The 14,990-nt window shown below is 36.0% G+C and overlaps 2 protein-coding genes across 2 annotated transcripts in view; both read left to right on the top strand.

The window, feature by feature from the left end:
- The first annotated feature begins 8,557 nt into the window (after nt 1-8,557).
- Nucleotides 8,558-10,854, top strand: LOC134650544 (catalase-like). Its single transcript, XM_063505496.1, has 2 exons — nt 8,558-8,680; nt 9,389-10,854. Exons 1-2 carry the CDS (start codon nt 8,576-8,578, stop codon nt 10,832-10,834), a joined length of 1,551 nt encoding a protein of 516 aa, XP_063361566.1. The 5' UTR covers nt 8,558-8,575; the 3' UTR covers nt 10,835-10,854.
- A 2,212-nt stretch (nt 10,855-13,066) lies between these two features.
- The window catches only part of LOC134650338 (ATP-binding cassette sub-family D member 3), a 33,599-nt gene continuing 31,675 nt past the window's right edge, over nt 13,067-14,990 (top strand). Inside the window, exons 1-2 of the mRNA XM_063505299.1 lie at nt 13,067-13,305; nt 13,436-13,690. Coding sequence (XP_063361369.1) covers nt 13,199-13,305; nt 13,436-13,690 — 362 coding nt within the window. The 5' untranslated portion in view covers nt 13,067-13,198. The remainder of the gene's footprint in view (nt 13,306-13,435; nt 13,691-14,990) is intronic.

Genomic DNA, 14,990 nt, shown 5'->3' with positions numbered 1-14,990 from the left:
TATTAAAAAAAAACTACTTACTAGATCTCGTTCAAACCAATTTTCGGTGGAAGTTAGCATGGTAATGTACATCATATAATTTTTTTAGTTATATTATTCTCTTATTTTAGAAGTTACAGGGGGGGGGGGGACACATTTTACCACGTTAGAAGTGTCTCATGCGCAAACTATTCAGTTTAGAAGAAAATAATATTAGAAACCTCAATATCATTTTTGAAGACCTATCCATAGATACCCCACACGTATGGGTTTGATGAAAAATTTTTTTTTTAGTTTCAGTTCTAAGTATGGGGAACCCCCAAAATTTATTGTTTTTTTTTTAAATTTTTGTGTGAAAATCTTAATACGGTTCACAGAATACATCTATTTACCAAGTTTCAACAGTATAGTTCTTATAATTTCGGAAAAAATTGGCTGTGACATACGGACGGACGGACAGACAGACAGACATGACGAATCTATAAGGGTTCCGTCTTTTGCCATTTGGCTACGGAACCCTAAAAATAAACTGTATTTAATAGAACCTACCAACCGATCATCAATCTATATTCATAGAAACATTTTGTATTAATTTAAAAGTCTAAAATTAAATTAATATTTAACGCACCTACGCGATTATATCCTATTTAACGAAACATATTAAATAAAATTAAAATAATGATTCGTTTTCGGAAGGTCGCCCATTATAGCTTAGAATTTATCTTAAGAACATTAGGTAATTAAGCCATTTAATTTGCATTAAAATTGTGTACTAGGACTACTAGGTATAAATACCTAATGGTATAGTCTTCTTATACTCTTAGTTTAGGTATCTAATAGGTACAAAAACATCATTTTGTTTCAGAAGTACATATGTACATACAATTCTTTAGTTTAGCGGGCCATCGTCATTTTTATGACGATCATTAGGTTCAGAGGGCCTACCGCGAACCACGTTCGACGTGTTGCCTCTCTGTCGCACTTGTAATTTCGTACGTAAGAACATGTCGAACGTGTTTCGCGGTAGGCCCACAGAGCCTCAGAGGCCTTTAAGGAGGCTCTTCTTTACTGCCTACGCCGAGGCATCTTTTGACTCAGAGGGAATTACCAATTCAATTAACATTTTTGTACAGAATTTTTTCAAACGTTTTTTGCGTTTCGTGAAGTGTTAAATAAAAGTCAATCAATTGCTTGTTGCTGAATAAGGTTTTTGATTATATGGATACTTCATAAACATCCTTTTGCGTTTCACGATAATCACGGTTCAATTTGGTTTTATTTGGATAAGTAGGTATAACCAAACGACTTATTAGGAGACGTATTGCGTACGACTCGTACGAGGTAGCGTATCTAATGCGTACGTGACGTATCGCACATAAATATTCTCTCATCCGTTCCTTCACTAAGAACATTCTAAGAGCTAAGTACATAACTAATATAAAATTACTTCTCGATTTATTATTAGGATGAACACCTTTTAATAGCCTCAGTAGGAGTCGTACCAATTTAGAATAGGTACATGAGAGATATACAGAAAGGTCTGACTGGTCTGAGTAGGTATATGTTCGTAATTATACTCCTAAAAACTTGTAAACGCACTGCGCAGTAGCATGTGCTAAATATAAATAATAGAGCTGTAGAGAAAAGTGGTTGAGATTGAGATAGCCAGGGTATTTCTGAATGTTTTTACCGCCTTGAAATTGGCTTTTTGATAAATTAAGTTAGACTTCGTGCATGGTAAATTAAGATAAACGCCCGTGTCGATGCCTTCGTCGTGGTTAAAAATGCTGTAGTAATCAGTAATCGTTTATTGCGAACCATAATATTAATATACATAATAGGTACAGTCACATGTTTTAATTTATGACCCATTTTCGTACCTTATTGTCACAGTGATAATCAATATGAAAGTCGCTAGAGACCTCATGCTATTGTCACTGTGACAAGGTACAAAAATGGGTCATAAATTAAAACATGTGACTGTACCTTAGTTGTTACAATAGAATCATAGAATCACATGGCACCCTATAAACTCTTTAAAGCGTATATCAAGTATTTTATATTATCCTCATTCTTATATAATACCCTCCCAACTAGAGTAATATTATAATTATTATGAATTGTTCAAATACGTGTAGATAATTTAATCTGAAATATCATGAAGGGTAGGATACGCTGGCAACCAAAATAACACCATACCATCCCAGGACGGTGAATATTTATATAGTTACCAAGGAATGTTTTTAGTGCTTATACCAACGCTGGGATTTTATAATTATTTTAAAAGCACGCGTGGTATATTTTGCCTTTGAATAGCTCGGATACCCACCCTTGGTTACTGGATTATTATTAGTAACGGCAGCTGCCATTGCTTTTATATAAAAGACCCCAAAATCAGAATATGTATGGGGTACCGCGTGACGCTTTGCTTTGAGGCCTCTATTTATAGATAGGTAGGGTCGCCAAAGATCGGATGTGACATAAGACCTGATAAATAGAATTTACCGCAAACGAAGCGATATTTTTAACTGATAGCAACATAGTTTGCTGCGCCATTTTGTTCTGCCCAGCAAACTATATCAGTCGGGCCGTATGCTTGTTTGCCACCGACGGAGTATAAAAAAAACATTCTTCATTGTTTGCTTATCCTTATAACAACACCTAAAATGAAAGGAAGGATATCGTCATCGAATGCCTTTTGTTATGGATTTTTCCATTTGAATAGCAAGTTTCATAGCAACTACGTCGTCTGTAGGTAGGTATACAATACGAGCAATGTTTATGGATCTGAGGGCCTACCGCGAACCACGTTCGACGTGTTGCCTCTCTGTCGCACGTGTAAATTCGTACGTAAGTGTGACAGGGAGGCAACACGTCGAACGTGGTTCGCGGTAGACCCTCGGATAACGAATAACGTGGAAAAATACATGGCGTTCCCTTCTTAATGACGTTTGAAAATGGATTTGAAATACATGACTATGTTGCTTATTTCCGTACTTAATCGAATTTTAATGTTAATCTTCAGGTCACGTTATTTTGAGTAATTAATTATAGCTGTATCCAGATGGCATTTTAACGCCCACGATTTGAAATAAGTATTGTAAAAACCCGTTTTAAGTGAAAACTTGTTTTCACTACCTAGTTAAAACTAGTTTTAGTTTTAACTGAAATTAATTTTTAATGCCTAGTTGAAATTAATATATAAATAAATATCTGTTTTTAGAATGTTATGATACGCCTTCCAGAAGATAGTAAAGATTCTTAAAATATTCATTAAGTATATACAAAGTTTAAAGCAAACCACCACAATGCCTTAGGTATAGGTACATAGACTAGCGACCCTTGAACCACTATATCTATTAAAAAAACCGCATCAAAATCCGTTCCGTAGTTTTAAAGATCTAAGCATACATACAGACAGACAGACTTTGTTTTATACTATGTAGTGATAGGTAGTACCTATTTTTCTAAACGTGGCCAATGGCCATATCCATATCCATACTAATTAATATTATAAATGCGAAAGTGTGCCTGTCTGTCTGTCTGTCTGTCTGTCTGTTACCTCTTCACGCTTAAACCGCTGAACCGATATAGTTGTAATTTGGTATGGAGATAGTTTGAGTCCCGGAGAAGGACACAGGGTAGTTTTTATCCCAGAAATCACCCTTTAAGGGGCTGAGAAGGGGGGTGGATATGGGAAATCGATAAAAAGCAGATTGGGTAAAAATAAGCTGCCCAAATTACTAACTCCACGCAGACGAAGTCGCGGGCAAAAGCTAGTGGAATATAAGGAAATTACTTAATAGCCATGTCACGAGCTGCCATAGAACAAGTCGAGTTTGCCTTCAGACCATGTGAATGTGTTTTGATAGACCAGCTGTTTACCACGTCATCGTGACAACAAAAAAAAGATGACGTCATACATTTGTATTGTACACAATAGACCTGATGGTGTCACAAGCCAGATGTGCAAATACAAACCGATTTTATTTATTTTGCAACGAATGTACTTTGGTACATTTCATATTTTTATCGTTTGGAATGCTCACTTACGAAACATTTTATTGTAATTATTTTACACTGACCATAGTATTTCAAACAGGAAACGCGAGACAGATTTATAAATAAATAAATAAATTGAATTGGATGACCTACAATTACAGGTAAATGATGATGATCACTTGGTGATGATCACTAACTCTACGCTCGTTTAACAATTTTTCCGGTACATAGCGTATTTATGAGCGTTTCTTTTATTTATTGCCATTTTTATATATTGTGACCTTTTTTGGCACTTTTGTGTTATTTCTAGTCAGGATCGTGAGCCCTTTTCATCCGTATAGGAGAAAAATAGTGTCCTACAATGTCCATCAATTTTTTTACCGCCTTTCCTTTTTGTTACCGCCATACAAAGTATACTTATGGGGAAATGGTAACACAATAGGAAAAAACTCTGGGCCATATTTTTATCCCATAGGATCGAAAGAGCTCGAGATTCTGAGTAGAAATAACACAAAAGTGGCATAAAAGTGCAAAAAATAAAAGACGCTCTTTTATAAAGGCATAACGACTATGTCTCGTGATTAGCGATAAGGATTAAATTAATTATTATAACTTTTTCTAAAACGTATGAAAATCGGTGCACAAGTGGGGGAGGGGAACACATGATGACTTGTTTCCAATATTTCGTACTGCGTACCTATGCGTAAAATTGTTTGGATACCTACATAAATGCAAGTTTCATGCTTGCTGCCAGATGACCCATTGAGAAAGATGATACTCAGTTTCTGGTATGCGGTTTAAAGTCAGTAAACTCCTATACCCTGAATTTGGTCATCATTTATTCACAAGAGTTCAACGGCATGGTAATGGGAGCGAAAAAAATGAATGGGCCTCTTAAAAACTCTCTGCGAAACAGAGCAACGGTATAATGATAAATTATTGTGGTCCCCTGTACGCTTAGCAATATAGCCAGCTTTTTCTTTATGTAGGGTGAATTGTTTATCAGTTAACTACCCTTTTTTCGAGCGGTCATATCTCGCAAATTATCAATTAAAATAAATAATTGCGAATATTAATCGATAGACTATTTAATTGGCTACAAATTTTCATTCAAGATTGTGTTTTATTTCCTTATAGGTTTGACATTATTGTGCTTTTAGAAAAAAATGGAATTCGGCTAATAGTGTCCACCCTATAGGACAGTATTAACCAGGGGTGTGTTCTACAGTTAACGAAGTTGTACACATTTAACCACTAATTTAAATAATTTTAATTATTTAAAAACAATAAGCCCCACACATTTAAGAACGCAGTTTTCATTAATTACAAAGATATGTAAATACAAAAAAAAATAAAAGAAAATATTTTTACTCATATACTATCCTCAAAAATAAACATTTTGTAACATGGTGATTAACCGTAAAAATAACAAGTTGGTAACATATGAAAAGTCGAATTACTATGTAATTATCATGGTAGTAACATCTGTTTATTTGTTGTAACTAGTTTCCATATTTATATGTAATAGTTTTGCTATGATTGCAGCTTGTTTTTATCAAAAATAATATTTATATTACGTTTTAATATGACTAGCTATGGCTAAATGTTCGACATCAGATTTTGGTTTCGACATCCCCCCTCCCGACGCGGTTCTGTCCATCTGACTTTTAAACTATCAGTTTAAAATACATAATACCTACGTCAAAGGAGACTTGAAGGACACATCTAAGCAGTTAAAATATTAAGAATCTTCTAAAACTTAACAAAAAGCTATAAATCAAAAATTGTTACCTCTATTTCCCAAAAAGTTTTTACGAAATATTGAAATTCTTGTCTCACTCGTTCGTAAATGGAGCGAGCGAGCTATTAACTGGGGAGTAGGGCAGGAAAGTGCTTAGGTATCTAATGCCCTTGGTTGCACCAAGCGGCAACACCGCGTTCGCCAGATATTCGCTTGGCTATTTGTGTACTTGTGGCTAACTGATGAACACCCGACCCTAAGTTTCAAACATCTTAAAAGTGAAAAATTAATAAATAGGAATCAAAATCACCTTCAACAGCGTATTTTCCGAAGTGTTTCTTTATGACTCTTTCCCAATATATTTAGGTAGGTACAGTACAGGTAATACGAGTATATAGAGTTATGCAAAACTGCGACAGCAAATGACGTAAATTTATTGCAAGTAATTCACCATTAAAGAAGCTTTTAGTTTTTAAACCATAATGTATGAATAATGGGATCTGTACTTATAACTTTTTTATCAGTAAAAACCTTTGTGACACTCCCTTAATACATTCACTTGAGGATTCTTATATGAAACTAAATGGAAAATAATTTATCGAGATGGAAACTTAATGTTTATAACTTTTTTATAAAAATGAACAGTATTGCAAACCAGTAGGTACTTACATGATATGCTGTTAAAATTGTTAAAAATGTATATGACTTCTACTCCTATAAAAACAGTTGCTAAGTAGTATGTGTCCAAAGAGCAGCAATGCAATTGTAAATGTACAGGCGTCACATAGCTCAAAAATTGCAGGTTCCTCTGGTTAAGTATCACGTCAGGTATTATACATACACACGATTGCTGTTAAATACTTTAATTTTTAGTTATGTATGTAAAACTTAAGTAAAAATACGTTGATGAAAGGCGGTTTGCAGTGAAATGTTTGTTAAGTGCGTTATTTATAACGAAAATTATAGTGATTGCCATATTTTAATTTTATCAATTTAATCCAAATCTAATTTCACCTTCATTTTATATGTAGAGTTTACATTTATAGCCTTTAATACAATTGGAGTTCTTTTTTCTAACAATATTAGAGTTAGAAATGAACGGGATTAACTGGACTCCTTCTTGAAACTTGTAACTTCAACATTTATTCAGCAAATTAGGCCACAAGTCACACGTCAAGAAAGAGTGGCCAGACACAGCACTGGATAAAGATCAGTGAAGAATTTGGGGGAAGGCCTTTATTATCTAACAGTAGGACACGACAGGCTCAAAATAATTAAGTACTTATAATAAAAATGTAGTAAAAATAGTAGTTTGTGTTACAAGGGATCAAAATGATATATTTCCGTCAAGGGCGTACATTGAATCCTGAATAAAGCGATGGATTCTAAAGTAGAATCCTGAGCGTAATGTAATGAGGAATTCAAGTGTTAACGCCCAAGACGAAATAATTTTGATACCGTGTGACACATACTGCTTTTCACATCAACTATGAGGAAAATAAATAAATCTCAGTGTTGACACAATCTGATGCTTAAACAGATTAATTAAGCTAAAAAAATAATATGCAAAAAAATGTAAAATAGTGTGCTAGAACAGAAAAGTGTTACTTTGATCCCTCCTAGCAGGGAGGAAAAGTGCCACTGTGATCCCTCCTAGCAGGGAAGAAAAAGCTCTGAAAAATATATGTTCTTATTTAGAAGGTTACAACGCATTTGAAGGTTAGAACGGCTCCTATGTAATAAGAACAGTTGGAGGTTACGCTAATTGGTGCGAAACTAATCATCCGTAGCAAATAAACTTTTTACTACAAAATACTTTTCATTGAGAAAAAACACCAAAACCAGTTAACAAGATGTATATCCTACTAAGTAAGGATAGGCAGTACCTAATCAAGGAGACTTGCATTTGAGAAAGTCTAAAAGTAATAAATTATAACAATAATACAGCGAGGAAATGTCGCCAGCATCCTTGGTATATTACCTACAATGCCTCAAGGGCCTATTTTAGATTTAAGCTAGTTATTAATTTCCTTTAGTAATACCACTGTATATATCTTGTTTGTAAATAAATGTAAAATAACAATAATATGTATTCATATTAAAAAAAATTAAATACAATTAATAATAAGCTTACTTGTCACTAGCCAAAATCCGTTAACCTAATCATGATATAGGACATGACAAAAACTTACATACAAATACACCTGATAAACATCTTCTTCAGTCGGTTGTTAACATTTAATGTTAAACTTATATCGCCGTAAAATTACTTACTATGTGTAAGTGTGTAAGAATCTTAAAACGCATTTGAAAGTTTGAAGGTCCTATCCGGTTCGAAGGACCAAACTGATATGGCTACCTTACCTAAATATTAAATGGCGTTATTCATAACCGGCTGCTAACTTAATCAGTTGATGATCGTCGTTTGTCCCTATCTGTCGTTATGCCATAGAGAGGGACAAACGACGATCATCAGCATGAATAACGCCGTAAATGGCTATCATCAACCGTGACTTTGTAAATGAAATCATCCTACCTGAATAAATTACCCACTTACACTCCCCGTACTTGTTTTCTAATAAGAATGCAATAGACACAATAAAATAAGTTTGCAATCCGAACAAAACTGAAACTATTGAAAATGTCTTTCACTCAGCGAGTGATTGGGCAAACCTGAAAGTTTGTGCTTATGTATTATGTTTTTTGTTAGCTTTCATATTGTAAAGACTGCAAGGTCGCGGCATTGCTCTAGTAGTCCAAAGTCAGTTGGCAGGATAAGTTTAGCCGCTAAACGGTATTCTAGTTTAATGTAGATTAGACGTAGAATTAATAGATATTTTTAAATAAAATATAATGTTAAAAGTGATAGTATTAGTAGCGGTACTTGCGGCGGCAGGTGCCAAAGTGCAACAAGATGTCACATCACAACAGATTATTACGTTTAAGCAGAAAACGGGGGTGAGTTTACATACCTAATTATGTTAGAATTATAAGATCATAATTAGGAAGGTATAAGATAATTAGGTAAGGACCTACTGGTATAAGCATAAAAGTATAAATTGGGTGTATTTAATTCGCCAACAATCTGCTTCGCAGTTTGGCGAAATAAGTGGTTTTTTTTTTCAATATGAGCAATAAATAAAATAAATAAAAAACCAATAATACAGAATATTAAATTTAGTGTTTTTGCACCTCCTAAATAGTTTAATTAATATTATCATTTCTCCACTACCTACATACAGGTTATCTGGAAGAGATCGCTCTTAGCGATAAGACCGCCTGTTGTTACCTCTGTCTTCATGTATTATGTTATGTGTGTCTGTCGGTTGTGCAATAAAGAGGATTTGTATTGTATTGTATTCCGCACTCAAAATAGTCATAACTTAGGTATATGTACCATGTATTCACACGTGTTAAAAATTTAATTAATTAGGTATTTGAATAATTTACCTATGTGATGTGTTCCTCTGAATCCTCTGCGACATCTCATGGAACATTTTATAGAACAAAACGTTTTTAACTTTGTATTTGAACCTATGAATTTTCACTTCTTTCCTTAATTTAGATAATGTGTAGGTTATTTTATTAGATATTCCGTATTCCTATAATTACTAGCTTCTAAATGTGTTGTTCAACTTACTAACATCAAGCTGTGTTTATTTACAGAAACCCATAGGTGTAATGACTGCGAGTGCGGGAGCGCCTATAGAATACAAAGAAGCCACAAATACATTAAACTCACCATTGCTCTTCAACGAATACTTCATGGACTCTCTCACCCATTTAGTGCGGGAGAGGATCCCAGAACGCCTAGTCCACGCCAAGGCCGGAGGCGCCTTTGGGTACTTCGAGGTCACCCATGACATAACCGACATCTGCAAAGCCAAAATGTTTAGTCAGATAGGAAAGAAAACTCCCGTAGCCGTCAGATTTTCTCCAGTTGTCGTTGAGCGAGGAGGAATAGACACGTCAAGAGATGCTAGAGGATTTGCCATTAAATTTTACACAGAAGACGGCAATTTCGACATCGCTGGATTTAACACGCCGATCTACGTTTATAAGGACCCACTATTATTTACAGCTTTCGTACGATCTCAGAAGCGTAATCCAGCCACCAACCTAATGGATGTTAACATGCTTTGGGACTACCTAACTCTAAGACCAGAAGGTTTATATATGTTTTTATTCGTTTTTGGAGACCGTGGAATCCCTGATGGATACCGACACATGCCAGGCTTTGGTGTTCACACATACCAAGTTGTCAACAAGCACGGCGAGTCTACATTCGTTAGATGGCACTTTGTACCTGATGCGGGAATTAAAAATTTACGTTCAGAAGAGGCCAGCAGAATTGCAGCACAAGACCCCGACTATGCTACTAGAGATTTATATAATGCGATCGCCAATGGTAACCCTCCAAGTTGGAAAGTCAGCATTCAAGTTTTAACACTGGAAGACGTCAAGAAAGCTGGCTTTGATGTTTTTGACGTCACCAAAGCTCTTCCTTTAGATGACTATCCTTTGAAACCAGTGGGTAGATTTGTTTTGAACAAAAATTCCATTAACTACTTCGCTGAAATCGAACAATTAGCGTTCAGTCCCACAAATCTGGTACCGGGAATACTTGGCGCCCCCGATAAAGTATTTGAAGCTAGAAGAATGTCTTACAGGGACGCTCAATATTACCGCTTGGGGGCTAACTTTAATAAAATACCCGTAAATTGTCCTATTCAAACACAAGCATTGGCTTATAACCGAGATGGCAGACCTCCACTCAAGGAAAACGATCGTGATATTCCTAACTACTTTCCTAATACTTTTAACGGTCCTCAACCGTACAAGGATCCGAAAAGACCGCAGTTGATAGAAATATACCAAGACCTACCAAACAATTTTGACCAAGCGACTGAGTTGTACACCCAAGAGATGACAAAAGGCGAGCGAAGTAGATTGGTTGAAAATATCCTGTTCAGCTTGGGTGGGGCCGCGAAAAATCTGCAAGATCGGGCGGTGAAATTATTTACAGTTATACATCCAGATTTAGGTGGAAGGATTCAGAAAGGCTTACTGGCTAATAGAACGCAATATTATGATGATGACTACGATTACTAACTACTACAATACGAAATAAATTGTGACGTCCCACGGGTAAAGGTACCTTATGGCCGTTGGCGCTTACGCTATTATTAACGCCGCTCCGCCGCCGCGCGCTATTATTATTGCGGCGCTATGCGACGTAAGCGCCAAGTGCCATAAGGTACCTTTTGCCGTGGAACGTCACAATTGTATTGAGTTTAGGATATACATTTTTAACCAAACGTTTATTGTAGAGGTACCTACGGTCAGGCGTGGCTCACTCCGCGATTTCGTCGCTTAACGCTTTGCTACAGGTAGCTAAAAGTATATCCGTTCCACACCAATTTTGGTGGCTAGCCATAAGCCGCGCGTGGCGCTGTCGCCACCTAGCGGCCATATCTGTGCTGATCGTAACAGACCGTTTTGTTAGAGAGTGAGTCTTCTGTCTGTACCTGAATAGTACTATTATTTATTCTTTGCTACGGTACGGTGGGGGTTTTCTAAACTATTATTTAAGTAGTTTGTAATTTGTGGAGATACTTAAAATCTGCTTATGTTATGTTATCGTATCACATCAGATAGGTATTATGTGAAGTGTGTAACTTTATTGCAAATTTATACTGCTGGTCAAAAGAAACTTAACGCAAGCTTATTAGAATCAAAATAAATAGACTTCAAACCTGTAACGGCTATAAGTACTATATAAGCTAGTTAAACTTAGTTTTTGAAATCATTCGGGAAAAATCCGAGCATCGTGGTTGTAAGTCGCAAGAATATTATTACATACATCATTAGATTAGGTAATAAAAATGTGAATCAAGTTTCGCTTAGTTTAAATCCAACGCCTATCTTCCCTATCCAACAACTATGCCAACATGATGACACATGTATGATGCATGACATCTGTCTGTATATGAATATGAAACGAAAAATGATGTTGACAGACATCATGTTGCCAAGCATAAATTTATTTACTGACAACTATCCTGGTATCCTGGCCGCTATACTGGTTCAACCAAATCTTGTCAGTAAATAGGAACAAAGAAAACGATACTCATCCTTTTCTTTTGGGTGCTAGTACTAGTGTAAGACAAAGACAGTATTTATAAGATTCTCTCTGTCTATGTTTGAAATCAAACAGACCTTTGACACACTATATTTAGCTGGCCGCACACGCACGGAATTTTCCGTACGGGTACGGAATGACATGTGCATGATGTGCAAGCGAGATAGCGTTATGCATTTGTAGAGCGACGGCCCGTTCCCACCTGTCATTCCGTACGGAAACCATAGAAGGTAGCATCCTATAGAAGTGGTCTACGCGTGCCTCCATGAGGGACAAAACATACGCAATGCGACGCTATGATTGGTCGAAATTATTTGTTATGATGGGCAACAAATAAATTCGACCAATCATCCATACTATAGCTGGTCAACCAAATCTTGTCAGTAAAAAAGGCGCGAAATTCAAATTTTCTATGGGACAATATACCTTCGCACCTACATTTTTCAAATTTGCCGCCTTTTTCTGCTGTCAAGAGCTGGTTGACCAAGTATAATTTATAGTAGGGATTAAAAATAATGTGAGACTGTGACAAGGACAAACAATAATAGCGCTTTTGCTGCTACTCCTACTGAAAGATACATAAGACTATCCCGTTCTGTCAGTTATCCCCCACCACTCATGCCCAATCCAGTTTAATACTAGATTCATGACGGAAACCGAATGAAAATAGGGGGTTATAGCGACCACAGACGCACGGAATGACAAATGGGAACGGGACGTCGCTCTACAACTTGGAGGATATAATCAAACGGAGACGCCATGTCTGTAATTTTCTGTACAAAACAGTCTGCCGATTTTTGCGGGGGAGGGGAACGTCAAATGTATGCGTAACGTAAAAATAGCCATGTCAGATAAACGTCAGTCCATACATTGTGTATGACCGTTGGCCGCCTATTTTCGACAGAGGGGAAAGCCTGTTAATGGCTACTCCGTTTAGTTGTATCCTCCAAGCTCTACAAAGACATAGCGCTGTCGCTTGCACATGTCATTTCGTGCGTGTGTGGTCAGGCTTACTGTAATGTTCTAGTACTTTTGATCCTGTGACTTTATAATTATGATCTCCAGTGGCTCCGTCGTCCAACATAACCCGTTCAAATATCTCAACATGCGATTAACACGCGCCGTGTGCAATACCCGTTATTTTTTTTCCTTACGGCAACAATACTAAACGTCACCTCGGTCATGTTGACGTGACGTCAAGTTTTCAAGTTTGACTTGAAGATGTTCATTGACGTGCGATGTGCACATAATTGTAGTGCTGCGTACTCGATGAAAGTTTATTAAACATAGATGCTGTTTGTTCGAAATTAACGTGTTAAATTTTTCTATTAAACATGGCGCCTAATTTCAGTAAAATCACAAGTAGGACCGATGTTAAAATCGCCCTCGCAGCCTCCGCGGCAATCGGAGCTTGGGCGATTAAAAACTCGCTCCAATCAAGGTGAGATTGACAAAGTGATGTTAAGTAAGTGATTTTCCATTTATTGTTGACAAGATAATTGAAAGTGTCGTGATATCGTTGATACCTCGGTGACTACGAATAGAATTTAACAAAATGTTGTATTTTGCAGTCAAAGTAAACGAGTTAGACCAGGCCGTTTATCGCCCGAAGAGCAGATTCAATATATGATAAAGGAGAGACATAAAAAGTCACCTAAAGCTCAAGTGGATGCCAGATTTTTTGCTGAACTGAAGGCATTATGGAAGATTATGGTGCCAGGGGTTTGGTCGAAGGAAAGTGGTTTCATGGCACTGATCGCCTTGTCCCTGATAGCGAGGTCCATGTGCGATCTGTGGTTGATCCAGCATACTACTCTAATAGAGGGGTAAGTCAAAAAGATAAGCTTAACTTCTCAGAGAGTGCCGTGTGGTGCCAGCATCATAAAAGAATAGCACCACCCCATCTCGTCCCGTGGGTGTCGTATAAGGCGACTACGGGAAAACTGGCGACAGATATGTATATGAGCTAGGCTCGCCCTTATCCTTAGCGGGGTCCTTGCTCACAAGAGCTGTGCGTGCGCCACATCGAAAAAAAAAAAAGAACTTCTCAGAGAATTACCCATAATGTATTATATTTCTTCTTTCAAAATAAAAATTACTGTATTACTGTTTATTATAGGAAATTTTAGGAGTGAGATTGCTAGTCTAGTGATAGATAAAAAACATGGACAGCAGAATATGTAACAAAAAGCTACTGTTTACAGCTGAGAAGGAAATCAGCAAAATGGTCCAATAATTATCAGATTCCAATATTTATTTATCAGCTTACGATGACATTCAATTGTGTGTTACCTAATATTATCAATTATATCACTAATTATTTTTTTATCTATGTAAGTGAACTAATTACTTGGCATTTCATGGAGATAAGAGATTTATTTACCACAACTACCTACCTGCATTGTTAGTTAAAATATTATATAAAAATACATAACCATAATTATATGTATAAAGGAATGCAATAGCAATTTACTAATTTAAAGTCTCTTCTTCACTCATTTAATTTTGAAATAGTATTCAAGGAGGAAATATGCATATTAAAAAAACTCAATAATAGCAACTAACAAAATTCCAGACAGTCGACAACAGGAATTTTGTAATATTACAATGCCTTTCTACAGTTTAATTATTCCAAACTTGGCTATCAGAGCACAGGTCAGTTACATGAATAAAACAACAAGGAATTACATTGCAGACATGGTATATTTGGATTCAGTAGAAGTTACAAAGAGTGAAAACAAATAAATTTACCTTTATTACTCCATAGTCACACATTTTTAAAGAATAGTCATGGTCCTATCAGCTTTTACACACTTAAATCTTGCTTGGACAGGTACATGATAGTTGTAATATCTGTTAATACACATTTCAAGCAACAGGTTTTATATCAAAACTGATAGAATTGTAAAAATATGCTAATGTATTTTTTATAATTCTATCAGTTTTGGCCTAACTATCTAAAAAAAAAAAAATTACTTTATAATAAAATTATACTTTATTTGTTACATCACCTGTTACATTGGCTTTTTATAGTAAGACAACTATTTATCATTTTCTTTGACAACATTAATTCTTTTTCCTCATGAAAGAGGAAGGGTGAGTACCTATATCTAAAAACAGGGAGCA

This window comes from Cydia amplana, chromosome 8 (genome assembly GCF_948474715.1).
Source record: "Cydia amplana chromosome 8, ilCydAmpl1.1, whole genome shotgun sequence".
NCBI classification, from domain to species: Eukaryota; Metazoa; Arthropoda; class Insecta; order Lepidoptera; family Tortricidae; genus Cydia; species Cydia amplana.
The sequence above is the reverse complement of the archived record's forward strand: the minus strand, read 5'-3'. Positions and strand labels throughout refer to the sequence as shown.

What these genes read in the sequence shown, in the direction of transcription:
- LOC134650544 (XM_063505496.1), top strand. Translation starts at nt 8,576, where the DNA reads ATGTTAAAAGTGATAGTATTAGTAGCGGTACTTGCGGCGGCAGGTGCC. An exon ending in CGTTTAAGCAGAAAACGGGG is followed by an intron (nt 8,681 to 9,388) that starts GTGAGTTTACAT and finishes GTTTATTTACAG; the next exon opens with AAACCCATAGGTGTAATGAC.